General features: G+C 40.2%; 2 protein-coding genes across 7 annotated transcripts in view; one reads left to right on the forward strand and one right to left on the reverse strand.

The window, feature by feature from the left end:
- Positions 1–10,516, reverse strand: part of LOC135489894 (uncharacterized protein ZK1073.1-like) — a 34,289-nt gene extending 23,773 nt beyond the window's left edge. For all 4 annotated transcript variants that reach the window (XM_064775513.1, XM_064775512.1, XM_064775511.1 and 1 more), the window contains exons 1-3: positions 10,392–10,516; positions 10,123–10,170; positions 2,514–2,568 (exon numbers count right to left, since the gene is read on the reverse strand). In XM_064775513.1, the coding sequence (XP_064631583.1) occupies positions 2,514–2,568; positions 10,123–10,170; positions 10,392–10,412 (124 nt within the window). In that variant the 5' untranslated portion in view covers positions 10,413–10,516. The remainder of the gene's footprint in view (positions 1–2,513; positions 2,569–10,122; positions 10,171–10,391) is intronic.
- Positions 10,517–11,187: 671 nt separating this feature from the next.
- Positions 11,188–18,489, forward strand: LOC135489128 (cilia- and flagella-associated protein 99-like). Of its 3 annotated transcripts, none has more exons than XM_064774318.1 (14): positions 11,188–11,264; positions 11,797–11,910; positions 12,183–12,327; positions 12,732–12,826; positions 13,083–13,287; positions 13,981–14,039; positions 14,392–14,499; positions 14,695–14,847; positions 15,107–15,195; positions 15,459–15,805; positions 16,257–16,450; positions 16,699–16,862; positions 17,190–17,367; positions 17,788–18,489. In XM_064774318.1, exons 2-14 carry the CDS (start codon positions 11,803–11,805, stop codon positions 17,905–17,907), a joined length of 1,965 nt encoding a protein of 654 aa, XP_064630388.1. In that variant the 5' UTR covers positions 11,188–11,264; positions 11,797–11,802; the 3' UTR covers positions 17,908–18,489. The 3 variants fall into 3 exon arrangements, with proteins under 3 accessions (XP_064630388.1, XP_064630390.1, XP_064630391.1); XM_064774320.1 differs by having other exon boundaries at positions 11,189–11,258; XM_064774321.1 differs by having other exon boundaries at positions 11,197–11,258; positions 11,800–11,910.
- Positions 18,490–20,346: the final 1,857 nt, after the last annotated feature.

The following is a 20,346-nucleotide window of genomic DNA, read 5'->3' on the forward strand; positions in this document are numbered from 1 at the left end:
CTCACAGCTTTTTTAGATAGATGAAATCATTCAGGGCTATTTGAGGGAGATCAACATGGGAGACATACAAATCTGGTGAAGGTTTATGACCCATTATCGACTTGATGAAACTTGAGGGTGCATACACAGGGGTATCCAGTTACTTGGGCTACATCATCAATCCTCAGAGCTTTTTTAGTTGAAATCACAAGGCCCTCAGACATTGTCAGAGGGAGCACATTATGGAAAAGATGCAACTCCTCAATGGTGATGGTTCAAAAGCCAAATCTAATGAATTGGGAGTGTTGAGGGGGGGGCTATCCGGACCCACGAAAGGCTATTTGAGGGAGCTGAATACACCAATCAGAATCACCTCAAGATGCTGTCTCTTTTCCTTCAAGGATACTATCATGCTTTCTCCTCCCCCTACAAGGATCAATCCAGGAGTACCCTCCATAATGGTATGCTACATTCAGTCTGCAGTCACGTAATCACACACTATCATCAAACAATGCGCCAATTATCATCAAACTGAGATTTAATTGAGTACCAGGGGCCTTGTCCATTACAAAGTACATATACACAATTCCAGTTTTATTCTGCTATAATCTGCATGAAGTTGACATGATCCAACTGTTGTGGCGATCGATAGGAGTTGATGGATACTGTTTACTCATAGAACTATAAATCCAGGGCTACATTATGGACCCTGGTCAATGAGATTGAATGTGATGCGAAGTCGTTCTCGAAGACATAGGATTTAGACAACTAAAAACAGGGATGTCATTTCCTGACATTTCACAACTTTTAAATGCGAGAGCATATGTCGTTACTTCAACATTTTTTACACTTGTAGCCATCATTTTATGGTAATGAAATGTTTTGGATCATTTTTTACATTTATGATTGTGTATCTAGACATTCATGTTTGTTCTTTACCATCATGTAGTTGTATCGTACATACACATGTACACGTGAGCCAAGATGTTTGATATTTTTCTTTTCATACATAGCGAATCCTTGAAATAGGAGCCATTACTCACACGATACCAATATCAGTATATACAACAAACAACATAGCCTGATACAAGACAAGGCTAGCCGTTACCATGTATTGTCATTCCATCACTAAGCACATACATAAGCAGTTTAGTCTCCATAGCATACAGCTCGGAGAGTCTGGCAGAGAAACCTGGCTGTGGCGTGTGAGAAATTACCACATGGTATATAGAAGGTGCATTGTACAGGTTGATACTATGATAGAAAGCGTACAGATGCAATCCTATGCCCTGACTGAACTTATTTTCCTTATTCTGGTCCACCCCTTGCAAATATTGGCTAAGGTCAAACATGTCAACTGATGGTGACATTTGTGACAGAGACTGTCGATTACAGTCACAGTATAATTACACAGTACAGCTGAGTTTTGTATTGCTATGCTGGATGATGATACGGCAAAATGGAGATTTGTGAAATTTAATGGCCCTGGTAGTGGATATATGTGTATATATCCATGATACCAAAATCTTCTCATACTGACTATGTATGACTGAAATTGGCAAAGATACAGCTGGTGTCCTTTCTTGCATGGTACACGCTAACGATCTCCAGGCAGATGATAATGTGATGGCAGAATGGACTTTTACAATTTACCGTTATCAGCGCCAACTCTATTGTGTTGCCATTCGGTAAACACGGTAAAGGAAAGCGTGGATGTTGCGTGCTTGCATGTACTGAGTGAACTCCCAGTCTGTAGTGTTACCTTGAGAGAAGAAAGTTCTGGCAAGTTATTATATATGTAGGAAGCAACTCTCAAAACACTGTATTTCGACAAGCAACACAAATGCATCATCGTGCATTATCAAGGCTCATGTCTTAGAAATTGGAAATTTTGCGCTACAACGCTGCATAATCCTCACATAACATGTGTGCATACAGCCATTTTAAAGTGCCAACCGCATCTTTTTTATATATTTCCTAATAAAAATTCATGAAACGAGCTCGATAGATTTTTCCATTAGGTACCGGTAATGTCTATCTTGCACACTAAACGATCTGCATTCTATGGTTTCATTTTAGATGCAAAGAAATGCATTTTTTATGATGGTATTAATAGGCTCACGACGGCTGAAATATCTGAGACTTGAGCGTTTCTTATCCATCATTGGCATCAATCAGAGAAACATGAATAATCTGCAATTAAAGGAATCGACTCGAGGCTGAATCCCCACAAATGCAAATATCTTTAGCCTCGAATTCTATGGCATCACACGTCTCAGAGTCTAGCATGATTTGATATTTGCGACATTGACATTTCTCTCGTTATTGATGGCTCCCATAGCACCGTGAACTCTAGCATTTCATCCCGACCCCCTGAGTACACTCGAGTGTTTAAGGAATTGATACCGAACTGGTGGTATTGGTTGTCTCACCCAAACCGCGATGCAGGGTGCAGGAGCTAAAATATATCAAAACCAAGGTGTAGCTCTGAGGTTTTGGCCAATATTCTAAGAAAGAAGGCAAATTATACTCACGATTGCATCCTAGATCATGGAGGGTCAAAATATCCACCTCAGGCTGCCGATTTCCCTGGAAAAGAGACGAAAAGTCTGATTTATTTTCAAAATGTGAAGGTTTCAAAAATCCCTTGACCCGGATCTGACAAGTCTTATCTCATGTATCTTCAAATAATGTTGATACATGTACCTTATCATTTTGGCATACTTCACTTATTCAGAAAAGATCCAGTTTTTCTTATCCATCAACCACAACAATATACTCTAGGCTTCAATTTTAGTAAATTTACTGGCCTGTACATAAAATCAACAATTTCTCAGACAACTGCCTGCAGTACAACCACACCAGTTGAATGTCAAAGTTCAGATCATTTCAATACCGCAGCTTTCAATACCAATAACTAATATCAGGAGGGACATGCATCAGAGAAAACATAGTCATAGTAGGTACATGGACAGATTTTTATGAGAATTCTCTATTTTTTCTTTCTGTGGAGACATATAGAACAAAATGCACGCTCATTCCACAAATGACAGCACTGGGCCCATTTTACATGAATGTTTGAACAAGTCATCTTGTATCACTAAAGCTGTCTTGTAATTCTCTTGTGACTCAACCCTGGCAACTCAAAACTGCATATCTATCAATCAGTTGAGATGAGAGAATCAGCTGGTTTCTTTGCCCACAAACTGCCATTAGGCATTAGTCAGAGACAGTTATATTATCCTATTGCCATGTGACAACATCCACCTCAGCTCAGGAATGTCAAAATAGCTGCACCTGCAACATTGAAACTGAAAAGTCATCTTCCCCTCCCATCAAGCTTTAAGGTCAGGGTCTTTCATTAAAACTGGTGTGTAATTTGGCACAAGCCACAGAAAGGGCAACTTTCTTCTCATCGGATTTTAAGTACCTCTGGGCTTTCCTGTCCATCCAGTGAGTCAGTTTCAAAAGGTCAGAATCATTCAGTGCATTATGGTGTGTGATTTAGCAAGAGCGACAGACAGGGCAGCTTTTTTCTTAGCATTAGATTTAAGAGATCTCTGGATGATGTTCCTTTCCAGTAAGAGTAAGGTCAGGGTCTTTTAGTCATGCATGCACATATATTGGAGTGTGTTAAAATGTGGCTTGTGAGAACAGGACACAATAGTACATGTAGTATCGGTGGACAGAATATGCCACCTACCAAATTGATTCCCCAGACACACAAACATCTGAAACTGCTCTCAACTTTACTTCAAAGAAGCCAAAAACAAAAGCCGCACTTACACCACCTGAAAATGGACCACCAATCTTGGTTCGGGAACCAATGCCGCACCATCGAAAATCCACCAAGCGCTTACACCAGCGCTGCAGCTAGTTGTAAAATCCGGCTACAGATGGCGCGCAAACAATAAATTGCATGCGCAGAAAGCGCCATTTCGAAAGCGCCGCCTGGAGCCGAACCATCTAACTAGCTAATTGCCGATCCATTTGCGCGTACACCACGACAAAGCCGAGCTTTTAACAAGCCGGGCGAATTTGGACCATCAAGCTTGGTGGGACAAATTCGCTCGGCAATTTGTATCGGCAATGGATTGCCGAACCAATTTGTCGCGGCAATGTGGTGGTGTAAGTGCAATTGGTCCACCAATATTTCGTGGTGTAAGCGCAGCTAAAGTTGCATATTCCTGTTACCTGTAAAACGACTCCCCAGAAGGGTAATTCTGCTCCAAAGTAAAAACGGTTATCAGCAAACCATTCGTCAATGAGAGTGCTGAGGCCGACAATAAAAGTCAATTATGCACAATACTTAGCGGCCAACATCGGGAATCCGCCATATTTGATTGGCTTGGCATATTCATTGAGATGGATATCAAACAACGGCAGTGTTTTATACATTATATTGCCAATCACCATGGTCACTCCACAAATCTCATCTTACCAGTCAATTCCATCAACAATGTTATGTTGTTGGTGGTGAGGACGCAAGCCATTCTGGGAATGTTGGAATTGGAATGTTGTGGACAACACGTTCTTGTATGCCTCCCTCCGCACAGAACAGGTTTTTATTTTGACGAGAGACTCAATCAATGATGACCGAACACAAAACATTGATCAGCTCAAAAAGGAATCGACAATGAAAACCCACACATGTTGTCCCCAAGCTACATGGACAATGCACAGTTTCAGAATACTGCTTTCACAATCCTGAACTGACCGAGATGATTCAACCAAGGAAATTGGAAAATGGAGGGAAGTATTCTGTGGATACTTTCGTGCATGCTACAATAGAATAGGCAGAATTGATTTTTAAGACTTGTCAATTAAATCACGGCCAAGACATGAAAGGTCAGGGGTCAATCCAATATAGTTGTCAATCAGGCATGGTGTTAAAAGGCGCCCATCCCAGAGAAAGAGGGGAGGGGCAGTACATGATCTTATGCCGGTATGGATAAATGTCCGTCTCTTTAATTTACCGGCTCAATTATTTGTGGGTGTGGTGCTAATGGTAAAACCGATCAGGGGGCGATTAGCCCAAGATTCATTTACAGATAGATACATCTAGAGATAACACGCAAGTCTAGCCCAGTAAATTACCAAGCTCCTTGCTCAGAATTGCTAACCTTCTTTTGAACTACAGGAGCAAGTACCATCATAGCCATGCCCTAGCTGAATGGAACTGTCAACTGGATCAATGAAAGTTTTTATTGAAGGACTTTAGTTTATACAAGAGGTTGATGCATTAGATTATGCATAAGATGAAATGATTGAGCAAAGAAACTATGTAAGAATTTGTAACTTTGGTTTATGAAATTGTGTGGCTCTGAAAATTATTTTTTAGTGCAAATGCAGTACAACAATACATACACTTACACAAAGCGTGTATCACTCATTCACTGACAGCAGCTAATTGACAAGGCATCCCGCTAACGCATCAAATGCATTGAATCGAGATTGATGATCAGATGAGATGCCAATTGGAGTTACAGTTATTGCAATCTATCCTAGTCAATATCCATAATTCATCTTATGCTTCTAGCTGCAATGAGTAATGTGTAACTGCCCTTGTGTTTGTAAGGTACGATTTCTTCAGATGTGTTGTCAAGATTGTAAAGAACGGCAATGAATTGCAGATGAAAGTACATGGAGCCCTTCTTAGGGAGGAGGTGCTACCGTTCTGAATCAGATCCAACAGAGAACAAGCCCCCATAAAATTCCAAGTCCCACCCTCGACAATCAAAATTGCCCAGGGAAGTCGGGTGGTTGCAGCTGATTCCGATGTTCATTTGAATACCGGTCGTCACACGCAAGGGATGTAATCTATACGTACGTATTTGACTTGATGGTACCAATCAATAAGGAAATGGTCAGATTTCTCCCATGAATATACCATTGGAAGGCTCTCATCAGTCGCAGGAGTAGTCTCTTGCAGATAATGCTCCCATGGTGCAGAGATAGGGAGGACCTTGACTCATTTATCAGATTCCTTCAACATTCAGTATGAACAAATGGGATGGATTCAACATTATTTTGACTGGCAACTTGTGGCCATCACATGAGACAAAAGGCCAGGTGAAGAACGCTGATGTAAATCAACTGAATTCTGCCAATCAGCAACATCGATGTCATTCAAAAGGATGTCATTCAAAAGGAAAGGCCGGAGATGATCAATTGGATTGTATTACCACACTGTTTGCCATAATGATACACAATGATAATAACATGAATGAATGATAGCATGCCATTGGCAAACTGAGTATTTTATGATGATAGCATGATAAACATGGCTATAAGAGATGATCATCGGACTGATACAATTTTAAAATTGCACAGGAGTCCGGTAACCAATCAATGTAATCATTTTCAATAAGAATCATCCAATAAAATTAGAAATGATATTTTTTAAAACTGTAGTAAATCAAATGTATGCATGATCGTCAATTATAAATAATAAGACGTCGGATGAATCACCCTGATCTTGCTGTATCAGGGGTAATATCCAGAAATTTGGAAGGGGCTCTGCCTTGGGAATTAGCAAAGAAAAGGGCAGGGTGGACTGCCAGCATTGCATTACACACTTCTGTAACACAAAATGCCAATGGTTATTCTGTTCAAAAGAAGGCGGTAGTGCTGTGTCCTTCTATCTTTGTTTAACAGAAGTAATACAAAACTGCATCACACTTTTGGTTACATGCACTGGTTTTTGGTCCCAATCCAGGTCAGTACAAGCTTGAGGAGCAGTCTTGTACCAAAGACTTGGTGGGTCAAGATGGTCCAAGATGTGGTATGGAACATACACACACGATACAGCAACAAGCAATCACAAGCACACTGGTCCTGCTACAAGTCTGCACAGAGAGAAAGTTTACACAGAGAGCACTGTGTGTGTTTTTCGAGTCATGAGCGAATCATCAGGGAAGGGCAATCTCCATGGAGGAATTGGGCTGAACGAGATCATTTGGTAACCATGGCAACTACTGCTGGTTTGTAAGCCATCAACAAATGGTGTCTGAGTGATACTGTGGTTTTGCATTGATCAAGCGCGGCCCAATGAGTAAATATCATTTGATTTCAGGAATAAACTTCAGCGATAGTCAGACTCTTAGTCAAGAGCATTTGATTATGACCTCTGACCTTTTCCTCATGACAATTTTCTTTCATGATTTGACAATGATGTTATTGCTACACCCACTTTGTTTCAGCAGGAAATGTTCTGATCAATTGCAGCAGAAATTCTCTGCCATGCCGAAGTCCTGTACAGGAGGAATGAAATATGCCTAAGGCAGGACATCATGTTCCTCTGACCTTGTAATTTTTGGTTGTATCCACCCTAATGTTTACCAGAGATAAACCATTTTGGTTTTACAACCTCCCCAATAATTTGACAATGATATCGCTACACCCACCGTTGGCAACTCTGGATTGGGTGGTGTTATTTATATCATGAGAGTCAGGATACCATTATACCAGGAAAATTACCATACTCAAACACTTAAAACCGCTCCATAAACCCTGTATGGGTTATTTTATTGATCAGCCAGATTGACAGGCTGAAAGGACATTTACAGAAGACACATCGCTGGAAACGTGAGGGAGAATTACCAGAGAGATCTCTATGCAAAGCAGCCAGCCATTGGCTAAATTGAAGTGCAATGGAAATGTTGACTGCCTCATTCACAGAGTTTGACATCTTGACACTTGACACAAGGTCCCAGCGATATTGTGGATGGAATCTAACTGGTGCAATCAAGCAGGAATCTAAAAATCTTCCTCGATGATCACCATCCAACTCTGGACCACCAAGATGTACATTTCCAAAAATGTCTCGGTTTCATGCATTTCTCACTGCTACATACGTGCTAGTATTTTTATGCTCAAGACACAAAATAATGATATTGAAAGTCTGATAGAAATGGATAAAATTATGTACAAGACAACAAATGATTTATTTAAAATTGAGAAGAAAACCTCAATACACTTTATTTTACAACATTTGATTTACAATAGTGAATGAAAAAGAAAGCAAAATTGACATAATAACAGTAACATATGTCACATTTTACAAGAACATGCTAGGACTGGGTGGAAGTACATTAGAAGCCTTCTGAAAGAGATACTTTAAAAAATTAATAAAAGCCAAAATTAGTTAGTCATTTTGGCCAGTTTTCATTCAATCATTGTCAAAATGCATGCCAAACACTGACAAAGACACAAAAGGTGGAGAGGGGTTGACATCAGGATCAAGACGAACCATCATTTCAAAAGACAATGCAAGATCAGAAAAGAAAGCTTTTAGAAAATTTTAGACACATCATTTGTTTTAAAATACTTACATAAACCCTCTGTGCAGTGCGTGCAAAACACAAGATGGAAATGTTTTCATGAAATTCAGGATAGGACGGATGTGTATAGCATGCACTTAATTCCAGGTGTGAAGAATCCTCTCTCGGCTGGCATATTCCCCTCTCAAGAATTCTCCCCCAGATAGGCTACATTAAGTGCATTTACAGTTTAACACCAGACATACATACCCCCACCCTCCTCTTGATTGTTCATTTGTTGGATAGCATTCCTAAGCTGTAAGCCCAGAGGGTCACCCTGGAAATAACTGCAGTTAGCTTAGTTCAAGGGGGCAGCTTTATTTCTTGGGGGTTAATAACGGTATCCATGCAGATAAAAGCGGTGGAGATGATAAGTTAACCCCAACACTTTACCATTGACCAACTAACCCAGATAACTCAGTCAGGTCACACAAGTCGGCCAGACCAGCAATTTATGCCTCAGACAAAATGAAACACAGGCCTTGCACAAAATAATCCATGAACAATCTTGAAACAATGAACTCTGAAAATATGCAGCATGTACATGAACATTTTTGGAATATCAACCATACATCAATGATGGAATGGGAGAATGTTAGTGGATGTACTGTAGACTGATTCAAAAAGTACCAGACATGCCAGAAGAGCAATACCCAGACCAATCATAAAGGTATATCACTACATCTTCCGCAAGCGAGGCATGGCAGGCAATCAAAAAGGCTGATGATGAAATGTCCCATGTTAAGCCAAATGAACTTTGTAGGCCTAGACAGTCGGAGGTTAGTAAACAGAATTTGGGAGAGCTGCCAAAAATGTACACAACAACAGAATGGCAGGAGTGCTATCTATCACTCATTCAATAGACAAAAGTTCAAGGACAACTTTAAAGGGAAGCTATGGGAATAAATTGATGCAGCAAAATCAAATATTTTTTTAAACAAATATATACCAAGTTACATGACAAATACTCTACACCAAGGATATGATGAATATTCCTAGATAGTGCAGAAAATTGCATAAGCAGAACCAGTTTGCGGGGGTAGCCATGTTGGTTCAAATCTCCTGGGCAAATGGATCATGGATGCAGTGGGGTTTTTTCATCAAGGCGAGTACTACTCGTTTCCACTAAGTTTCCAGACCTTTTTCTGCCCTGGTACCTTGGCTCAAACGCATAGGAAACTAGCCCTGCTCGTTCTGCTGATGCACGGTTGTAATCGAAGGGTTCATCGCCGGACGTCGACGAAGAACCCGAAGAAATCGAAGAACTGTCATCTGTCATTCCAAGCATTCGCCATTGTTCGAACAGCTGATTGTCACAATGGCTGCATCCATGACGTCATTGGCTCTCCGTTTGGAGGAGAGACCAGATTTAAATCCACCAAGATGGCGGCATACTTGATTCAAAAATAAGCAATTAAAATCATCCATTTCACTCATTAATGTTTGTTTATTTATAAAACCAAGAGCCACAGCTGTTTTTAAGAATACGCAGTTTACGTAGATGTTAAGGTTGTAACTGTTGGTCGAATGGGGAATCATTCCCATAGCTTCCCTTTATACTTAAAGGCCTACGCCGTTCGTTAAAAACATTGAATTTGTACTAGAATTTTAAAATAAAATTCTCACAGTGGACGGGGTGGGAATAAATTTTTCATTTTTTATATAATTTTACCAGGTCTACAGCTACAATACACAATGACATACAGACTCACAGTCAAGCAAAACAATCACAGTGCAATGGGTGGTCTGATCTCAGCCTAGTCTCAGCTAGCTGCTTGGTACCATACCAAAAGCCAAGGAGACATTTCAGCACACAACTCACCTGAGTATAGACATGCAACGTGCCAACATCAGTCTCTATATTGTGTAGCTGCAAAGAAAGAAGAAAAATATATTTTAATTGCAGAATTTAAGCCGATTTTCAAGCGAAAAGTAGGCGTGATAGTGATGGAAGTGGGGATCCAGCAAGCGTTCACTGCGCGCAGTACAGTTGCTTTCCGAAAATCGTCTCTCAGAAAACGCCAGTTTTATAATGATTCCACACTGAAACTGCAAACAAAATTTATTGCATCAAAAAAACAGTATTCTCACCTCTTCCCCCGAAGCTGCCATGGCTCAATTGCAATTGAGTTATCCAGGGAAATTAGGTAAGATATTACGTGTAAAACACTCGACTCGTAAACAACACCGACACGCAATTTCCCTAAAGTTCAGATGTCCACCAATTTTGTGGGGGGAAATCGAACATGGCCGTTCGTCGGTGCAAATGACGTCACGGCGTGGAATTCTGTTCATCGTGTCAGTATCTATTTTAAGATCATACTAACGTGTTGTTGTTTACGTTTTAGAAAGACTTTTTCGTTGTTCAGAAGTCTTGGATTGGGCTTGTGAATTGGAAATTTGTATCAATTTCCGTTTCTTTTACAGATACTCATCTTTAAGCATATTGACTTAATCTTTGCTCATCAATATGGCTTGACTGTGGGGTATAATATAACCTTCGTCAAGTCATTGCCGGGGAACTCACGAAATGCTTCGTGCTCAGCAGCCTGGTTTATATTAGCACCAATAGTGGCGCAGGTCACATTACCCCGACTTGGATCTAAAAATAGATTTTATGAGAAAATACTTTCCCCCATAAAATTGGTGGACATCGGAACTTCAGGGAAATTGCCATCGCCGATGAACGCGTTCGGTGATTCTCGGAAATGTCGGGAAATGAGATGAAAATTAATATTTATTGGCAATTTTTCTTTTTTGAACCCACTGAAAAGTCGTCTTTTCAAGAAATATAGAGAATCATACCAGTGTTTATTTTATTTAAAGCTTTATTTACAAAAGCTACAATAAATAATGTTTTCTTCACGCATGCGCACTTTTATGTTGTCAATGAACACAAATATTTGGGGAAAAACTTAAAACAAAGTGTAAAATCACTATTTACAACAGTGAACAACCGTAAGAGTATGTTATTTTTGACAGATATGAAATGTAGAATATGTAGTTCGTGTTGTGACAGTTTTTGTGTTAATTTAGATATATCATTATGGCTAAAACCTGGCTTTAATGTGGGGCAGGTTGACCAAATCCATGTCTGTGTACATTTCATGCAATTATCCTATACAGGGTGGACCAAAAACAGGTCTGTCTTGATCTTCATGATCTTGATGGTTTTTCCCCCCGACCATGTACATTAAACAGCAGAAGGATGATGACGACTGGAACATTGCCGGAGTACGTGTGGGGGGGGCCGGGGTTGGGCTAGCCGGCATATACCGGCGGTAGGGTTGCATTACAACGACTAAATTTGTGTTGTCTTGACTTTGGACATCCTCTATCTTAGTATCTAGACTAGTCTACTGAAAAATCCAATAGAAAGTTCCGCCAGATTGACCATTACGTGCCTGATTGTAAGAAGGAGGCCTTGTAATGGCACACCCATCCCATCGACCGTTGTCATATAACTTATATCTGTGTACGGTATACCTTTTTATAGCAGAGGATGTCAACAAATTATCGAGGCCTGATCCAGTGCTGCACAGAGGCACTGGACGCATTTGATCCAGACACAATGGCTGTAGATCATCACATCCAGACATATATTGCTAATGTAAGTTGAATTAGGCCTCTCTTTGGCAATGCCCATGGGGTGTTTCATTTCTGCTCTTTAAAACTTTTACCAGTACCCAAGCGGATCATGAATGATGTAGAGTAGCAGAGATTAACATCTACAGGTAATTAAGCTTGGAATGATAATAAATGTTCATTTCATTGAAGAGACCAGTATTTTATATGGCTTGAATCAGTTTGTTTTTATAGGTTAGAATTACAATACATGTATTTTTTTTATTGTTATTTATTTTTCAATTAATTTCTTTTCAGCTTGCAGATTTAAGTGATAAGACCTTTATCACTGAAGTGTTCTCTGGATGTGTTAGATACAGTGACATCTTAAGAGTGGTGATGAATGGCTTCTTTAATAGAAATGGCAAGAAGGTTCTTCGCTCACAATCAAACTTTTATAATGGTGGGTAGCCTGATATTAGTTTGTTCTTCTGAAACAAATTTAAAAATTTAAAAAAACTGTACTCAACAAATTTTATTGCGAGATATTTATTTTTTTAAGTTGACACTTTAAATTGATAAGAAAAATGGTGATGTGCTTGACTATTTTTTTAAGTGTTGATCGAGTAAAAGATGGAACTGAAGTGATGATATAAGGTTGACGAAATTTTGGGTGATTTCAGTAGTGTTGCGTTTTGATTGGTTGCTTGTTCTTGCATTGTAGATATCACTGGCAGCTAAAAAGGAATATTTCCTTTGCTTTCACAAATGTACCTCACTACCGTAACTTTATTTCCTCTGCTGCTTTCATTTGAGTACTTATTTCCATTAGAGTTTGTGTAGTCATTTTCATGTATCTTTTTTCAGTGTATGCCTACTTAGCTTTGTTCAGGCTGGAAGAGCTTGGAATGGCTCATTTCAGGAAGTTTGTGCAGGGGCAAGATGTGAACAAAATGCACAGGGTAAGAGAGGCTTTTGATTCTCTTGGGGACACTCCAACTCTCACCAATCAAGTCAAAATCATGTAAATACAACCTAGATAAACATCAAGGCCTTTGGTGTAAGTGCTGACACAACAGCAACACAGATGTTGTCAATTCAGGTGGAACTGCAGAATTTGCCTCAGGGTGGTGCATGTATGTGCATGCAGGAGGCATTGAACATGAACATGCTGATTGAGAGATCTTTTCATTTACATGTGCGTTTCTATTCACTCAGTTTCTGACGTTCCTATTCAACGAGAAAAACCTTGTAACCTGGATGAAGGATGAATGGACCAAGTCGTATGATCCAGTGTTTGTCCAGTGTACGTTGCTCTCTCCAATAATCCAATGTCTCCCTGAAGCTGCGGAGCTGATCCAACATCTTGAGGACAGAATCAACAATAAGGTCAAACCAAAGAAACCTACTATTGCTACGACCGGTGAGTGAAGATCTGTATTTTCCATTGGTTTGTGAAGAAATGGAATGAATCAGTGAAGAAGGTTAAAGGGCCCTGAGCTTAGGCAAAATATTTAGGCAAAGTCAAATAGCTCTCCTCGATAGTCTCCTGCCTTTGATAGGGGATATAATTTGATGAACATGCTCCAGGTTGACATTCATTCATAATCCAGCGGATTTATTTGAATGCCCTGGGGCCTATGTTTGTTTACCATATTTATGTACGCTATGCAGCTTTAAAAGAATTCTGATAAATTGTGTAAACAGAAGTAAAATAAATGTTATATCTAGCATAAGTTTGATTGAATAACATGAGTTGTTTACCATCTGAAGATCAGTCAGTCTGTACAATATTGAGGCCAAGTAAACATTTTACTCTCCACCTTATGAATTTATTCATGTTTTCCTTTCACATTTTCACTGGGCTGCTTCACTCCTGTATTGTATATTGTGTGGCCTGTTTATTTCTAAGCCCAGTTCATTTTGTGTCAAGAAATCGGGAGCTGTAGAGCTTTAGAGATTTCAAGCTGTTCTTAGTTTATGTGACTGAAAATAACTTCACAGTTCAGGATGAGAAAAATGGGTAAATTCAATTTCGACTCTTTTGCTCCTCTTGTCTGTTGTGATTTATGTGAGAGAACATTAAGTTGTTGACATCTTTTGCTGTCTTTTTCAGAATCTAAACCATTCAACCTGACACAGCCAAAACCAAGGGGTGTTCCTGTGCCAGAACCGGTGAGTTATCTAAAACATACTGCATGGTTATAATGGAACACGGTGGCTATATTGGCTGGAATATCTTACGCAAATTTTCTCTATTCCATTCACTCTACAGCTCACTTATTTTGTAACTTGACGATTCAAATGTAATCACTTGTCCTAACAGTTTTAATTCAAGTAAGATATTATTTCCACGCAGCTATGAAATTTGTTGGTTTTATCCTAAATATTTTCTTTATCGATGGTATTACATTGCCTTCAGCAGTGAATGAATTTTGTCAACTCTTGTCTCCCAATTTTTGACTTTTCATTACTTTCTTCTCACTAACAAATCATTTCTTGATGTTGTTTCACTCACATAATTTAGATTCCAACCCTGAAACCACACAACCCCGTCCCAGAAACATTGTATTTGCCACCAAAAGAGCAAGAAGTCTTGACGAAGCAGAGAGAAATCAATAGGAGAAAAGCTGAGGTAAGCACATATTTGATTCTGTCAGAAAAAAACTGTAAACCGCCAAAGGTTTGGTGAGTTTTATGTCTGCTCAATCAAATCCAAATATTCATCCTAAACTGACAGCAGTATTCTCAAGAGGGGGGAGACTATTGCAATCTCAGAGCCCTGTGTGTCAGGAGGTTATGTATTTTTAATTCATTTTTGTCGTTTCAGGATCGTTTGATGTCTGCATCAAAGGACCAGTTTGCCTGTGCCAACCCGGGGAAGTCAGATAAAACTATGGAGAGAATTCAAAGAATCATGCAGGAAGAGGAGGATAAACTCGACTTTAATCGCCCCAAAGCAAATGATGTGCCATTAAATTTTGTAAGTTCTGTTGGTCTTCTCATATAAATGTTTATTATCTAGTTTGCATAAAAGAGCAATTGTTAATGGCAAGTCGCACTTTTATCATCCAAACCAGAAATAGCAACCAAAATTTAATGTACTGGGGCACTATCCATTCTGATTTGCTTCTTTACTAAATTATTCCTTGCCCACCTGGAAAGTTGCTGTCAAGTTTTCCTGTTATTCCAATTTAGTTGTCTGTTGACTGATCCCGATGTCTCTTTCTTTCTCTCTGCAGGGTACAGGTGTGCCAATTAAGTTGAACACAGCAGCCATTTTACGTGAAGGCCGGCTTTATCAGAAGAAAGAGGAAGATGAAATTAGAAAGTAAGTCGATCACATGACAATTAGACCAAATATTAGGATAGCAGTCTCTGTGTCCTCCAGCAGTTGTACTTGCTGGTTAAAAACATATTTTGTTTTGAACCATAAGGGGCTTGCAATAAAGTACATTCTGCTTACCTCAGGCAACAATGTAAATATGAATTGTTTTCTTAATTGTATCATAAACAATGAAAATGGATTACTGTTGGTTTATCCTATTTGATGTGTTTGTGTTCCAAGATTGATAGCTCTTTGATTGTCTTCAGGCTGGAAAGATTAGAAGCGGGAGCACGCGATCCTTCAAACTTCTTGAAGTGGCAGTCCGGTATGCGCCAGAAGGATCTTGATGAGCAGTTAGCAGAGATTGAGCGACGTCGGCTTGAAGGGAAACTCAGCCATGAAGAGGCGATCCTGGCGAGACAGAACCTGATTAAGGAGAATAAACAAAAGGTTCTGGAGATGAAGGAGGAGACGAAGCAAATGTTCCAAGAGTTTCTGGAGCAGAAGTTTGCTGAGGAGCAGGAAATGAGACAGCTCGTCGAAGATGTGATGGAGGGACATCAGAATGCTAAAGAGGCGAAGAAAAAACTCCAGGAGTATAAGTCTAAAATAGGTATGTTGTTGAGAGCAGATGGACTTGCTCCTTCTCTCATCTATTTCGTTTTTCACCATATGTTGTCAACTTGAGGTTGTATCAAGCACTTTTCCAAGAAATCCTTGTTGAAGTACTGCAGCAGCCATGGAGAGTCATCTGGAGGACATGTCAAAGGCAATCATTCTGCTAAACTAAGCACATCACTTCATCTGCCGTCTCAAAAGTCATAGTAGCCCTGAAAGTATTCGAATACACAACCATTTTTGGATAGGAGGCTTCTACTGTAAACAGTCTGCATCATTTTTTCGTTGGAGTAATACTTTTTGAAAACAGAGCTATTTGACCATGTAAATTATGTTGAGCCGTCCAAAATGTTGAAAAATTTCTCTGAAAACCGAGATGCTGCAGACTGGTAACCACTCAACCGTCACATTCCCCATTTTCTAACCCGCACATGTTCGTTTTTCAGTGCAAGAGGTCCAGGAGGAGAGCAAAGAGTTGATGAAACAGGCTTTAGAGGAGGCTGAAGCTGAGATGAGGAAGAAGATGGAGCTCATCCATGAGATACGTGCAATGGAAGCGGTCCCTGTCATCAGGATGAAACTAGTTGACCTCACAGAAACAGCTGGCTATGGACTGCTCAGTGAAATGTCTATTGCAGAGGTAGGTCATGGCGATGGCTAACCCCTTGCTATTGTATTTAAAATCGTTTGAAATGCAGGTTTACCTGTGAGACACCGACAAGTCGACCACATTTCTGTGCTAAAATACTGCCACATGAAATACATTGGGCGTTTAAGTTGGCAGTTTAGCGGCAAACGTCTCGGCGATGAATGTCATGCACTTTTTTGGGAATATTCCATTTTTATGATATTTTCAAAGGGTGATCGTCTTGTCATTTTCCTCTTCAGCTTCGTGAGAGGTTATCAATACTCAAGGTAAACACTGAGACAATGGAGGAAGAAAAGCGTGACGACATTTTGGCAGAGAAAGAAGCAAAGGACCAGAAGTTGATGGACACATTAGAGACCATCTCCAGGCATAGAACAGAAAAGAGTAAAGCAGCTGCGAAAAAGTAAGCTCATTTTAAGTTTAGTTAAAATCTAGCATTGACAGGAACATTGACACGTTTGTGGGGTCCCTGCTTCTTATCATTCAACGACCGCATCGAAATCTAAGTTCTGTGAATGCAATGATTTGGGTTGTTCTCCTCCTGTCGGCCTCCCTCCTCCAAAGTTTATCTAGGTTTCTGTTGTGTGCGTGTGTGGGGTTGGCATCCTCTGGGTAATGATAGTGCCATTCGTTATAAGGTGTCCATGCAGTGGCCTCATCTCCTTAAAGACCATCAATAAACTATTTTACAAAGTCCCTTCCTGATGTTGTTGTCTTACCTTTTCTGCAGACTAGAAGACCACAAAAAGAACCGTAATGCAAAGCCAGAGATAAAGGATCCAAAGTTAATAGAGTTACAGCGTAAACTGGATGAGAAGAAAGCAGAAAGATTACGGGAGCAGGAATTAGCCAAGATTAAGATTAGCAAAAAGTCAGCAGATAGGACAGCACAGTTAATTGATGACAAGGTGAGTAAGACTGATGTAAAATACTAAGTTGTAACCATGAGTATTTCACTTCACTTTCATTGCCATGTACTTTGAGTCAGTTCAAAACCTTGATTCTTAGTACGCGTAGGCCTACATGTATGTGGTGTGTATGCCTTGCAAGTAGAAGACTCCTTTCAAGTGAAAAACAAGAGTAAACTATAGGGAAGCACACTCATCAGCCTCATGATCGAGGAGTTATGCATTTGAATCCCGCCTGAGTCACTTCTTGGTCCCCAAACTGATCGAGTTCAATTGTGTCTTGAAACCCAAGAAAGTTTTTTGTGGAGACCAGGATGATTTATACCGGTATTATAATCTCAAAGCACTCGGGAATACCAGAGTAAAATAATCACTATAGAAAAGCACGGCAGGGTCTTAATTATTTTACTTTCTCCACAGAAATCTCGTGAAGAGGGCCGATGGCATGAGTTGGAGCGAAATAAAGAAAGAAGTGCAAAGTTACAATCAAAAGGGATAGTAGCAAACAAATCGTCCAGTCGTGTGGCACTGCTGACTTAATGTGGCCGAATCAAGCAGTTGGAATATTTGCTGTGATAAAAAGGACTTTTTATGATACTGCTGTGGAATAAATGATGTCATCTGTTAATACATATCGTATGGAAATCAGTTTGTCTTTATATTCCTCTTGTTTAACCACTGCTCCTGAAAAAAATTACTTGTGTCTCGATGTTAATGCCATGCCTATTTGAAGGGATTCATATCAGTGGTTTGCTGTTCCCAAATTCAGCTCCTTTTCTTATGCACTATGATCTTTACATGTGGCAATACCTGACTGTTTACATTCTAATTTTACGAGATTCGTAGGCCTACATGCTGAATGTATGGCCCCTGCAAATATTTTACAGCATGTGTGATATTTCACTGTACCTGTGATACTTGTCATCTATTGTTTTACCAATCCGTCCTTGCATGCATGAATGCAAAATGAACTTATTGTTTTCACTGAAAGTTTCTTTCACATCTTAAGTCTGTCCTGATGTACCAAATCACTTTGACCACATTTTGCAGTAATTTTGATATCTGTATGTATTGTGTATTATTTATGTACAGTACTTGAATGTGAATATAATAATTACATTACCTTTGTCTTTGCTTCTACTTTGTCTGACATGGCTCTTTTTTTCTTTTCTGATGCCATTTGCTATTACATCCTGAAGGTCATCTGTACCAGCGAAAATATATAAGCTCGCCTTATAAATTTTTGATATCAGGAATGTCTCCAAAGCCAATGCAATGCCGGATGATTGGCGTGGTTGTGACTATGTCTCCATTTCAGTGGCTGGCTGATGGTGACAATATGTTTCCAAAGCCAAATGCAATGACTGTCATGTTTGTGACGATGTCCTTATTTCAGTGGCTGGCTGGGTTGTGACAATGTTTCTAAAGCCAATGCTATTATTGGCATGGTTGTGACAATGTCTCAATTTCAGTGACTGGCTGGGGGACGAAGTTTCCAAAGCCAATGCAATAATTGACATGGTTGTGGCGATGTCTCCATGCCAGAAGCCAGTTGGGTGGTGACATTGACGCCAAAGGCACTTGCAGGGCCATTCTCTCGAAAATAACTTATCCCAGAGTAATGCAGGCTACAGAGATGCATGCAACTGACATTCACTGATATGCGATGATGAAAAAATCTTCATATGCAGTGGACTTTAGTGGCGGTCACTGGTCTTTAGCTGAGTGGGGGAAGTATGGTGTCTTTTGCAAGAGACATTTAGATTTCATCTGACCTTGACAAATGATTCCTCCTGGACTTTCATCAGTTGATGGTTCGATGAGATGTGACCTTTCCTACAGGTATTTTACAGAGACAGGTCCGGTATTGACAAAAAATAGTTGTGTGCGGACAATGTCACAAACGGGATGAAAATAATTTGGTAATCGTCTTACTTTCGATGTAGGGTGAAGAAAATAGCTAGGGCGGCACTGTCCTTTATAATTAAAGTATTCTGTGAAGAGGTTGTGCTGTTGCCCGTCGTCAGTTATATAGGAGACGAAATTGCGTACAGTGGTCTTACATTGGTTTGGTTGTCTTCTTTACAAAGAGTGACAAAAATGTATATCGGCCTTCAATTCGATGACAACATGATTGTTGTCTTCCGGGTTTATGACAGTTTTGTGGCCCGTCTTCAGTGTATGGTATACCGGAAAAAGTCCCCTGATAGCAAGGTCCTCAGGACTGTGCTCCATCTCGACCTTTCCTCTGGATCTTGCTCCCCAGGCCGGGGAGCTGGGGCCTGCATACTCACGGGATCAGGGTCTTTGTCTAACGTGGTGAGGACGATGGACGTAAGTACCTGGTGCGGTCTTCAACGTAGTGAAGACGATCGACATCGCGCAGTGGCTTTCAGCAAGGGGCTGACGATTGGTGAAGTGGTCCTGAATTTTTGTCATCAATGTGGCGACGAGACTGTGTAGGTGCATTTCGTCTCCAGGGTCGGTGACGAGAAATATGTTGTGGTATTCTTTTTTAGGATATGTCATATCACCTAGCGAGATAGTGGGTCTCCGAGTGTATCAGAGTGGTCATGGTTACGTCTGCTTGTCTGGAATTCTGACTTCACCCTCACTTCTACTATTTCTCAAACGGAGAGGTTGGGGAACCAGGCAATATTGTCCCCGCCCCCGATTATGGGGCGATTGATAATGAACAGTGTCTTCATGACGCGTTGGGAAGTATGGTGTCTTTTGCAAGAGACATTTAGATTTCATCTGACCTTGACAAATGATTCCTCCTGGACTTTCATCAGTTGATGGTTCATATCACCTAGCGAGATAGTGGGTCTCCGAGTGTATCAGAGTGGTCATGGTTACGTCTGCTTGTCTGGAATTCTGACTTCACCCTCACTTCTACTATTTCTCAAACGGAGAGGTTGGGGAACCAGGCAATATTGTCCCCGCCCCCGATTATGGGGCGATTGATAATGAACAGTG

This window comes from Lineus longissimus, chromosome 6 (genome assembly GCF_910592395.1).
Source record: "Lineus longissimus chromosome 6, tnLinLong1.2, whole genome shotgun sequence".
Taxonomy (NCBI): domain Eukaryota; kingdom Metazoa; phylum Nemertea; class Pilidiophora; order Heteronemertea; family Lineidae; genus Lineus; species Lineus longissimus.

Excerpts from the sequence above, each read along its gene's own strand:
- LOC135489128 (XM_064774318.1), top strand. The coding sequence starts at position 11,803 with ATGTCAACAAATTATCGAGGCCTGATCCAGTGCTGCACAGAGGCACTG. Across the intron at positions 11,911-12,182 it reads TCCAGACATATATTGCTAAT|CTTGCAGATTTAAGTGATAA; the intron begins GTAAGTTGAATT and ends ATTTCTTTTCAG. Across the intron at positions 15,196-15,458 it reads GAGGAAGATGAAATTAGAAA|GCTGGAAAGATTAGAAGCGG; the intron begins GTAAGTCGATCA and ends GATTGTCTTCAG.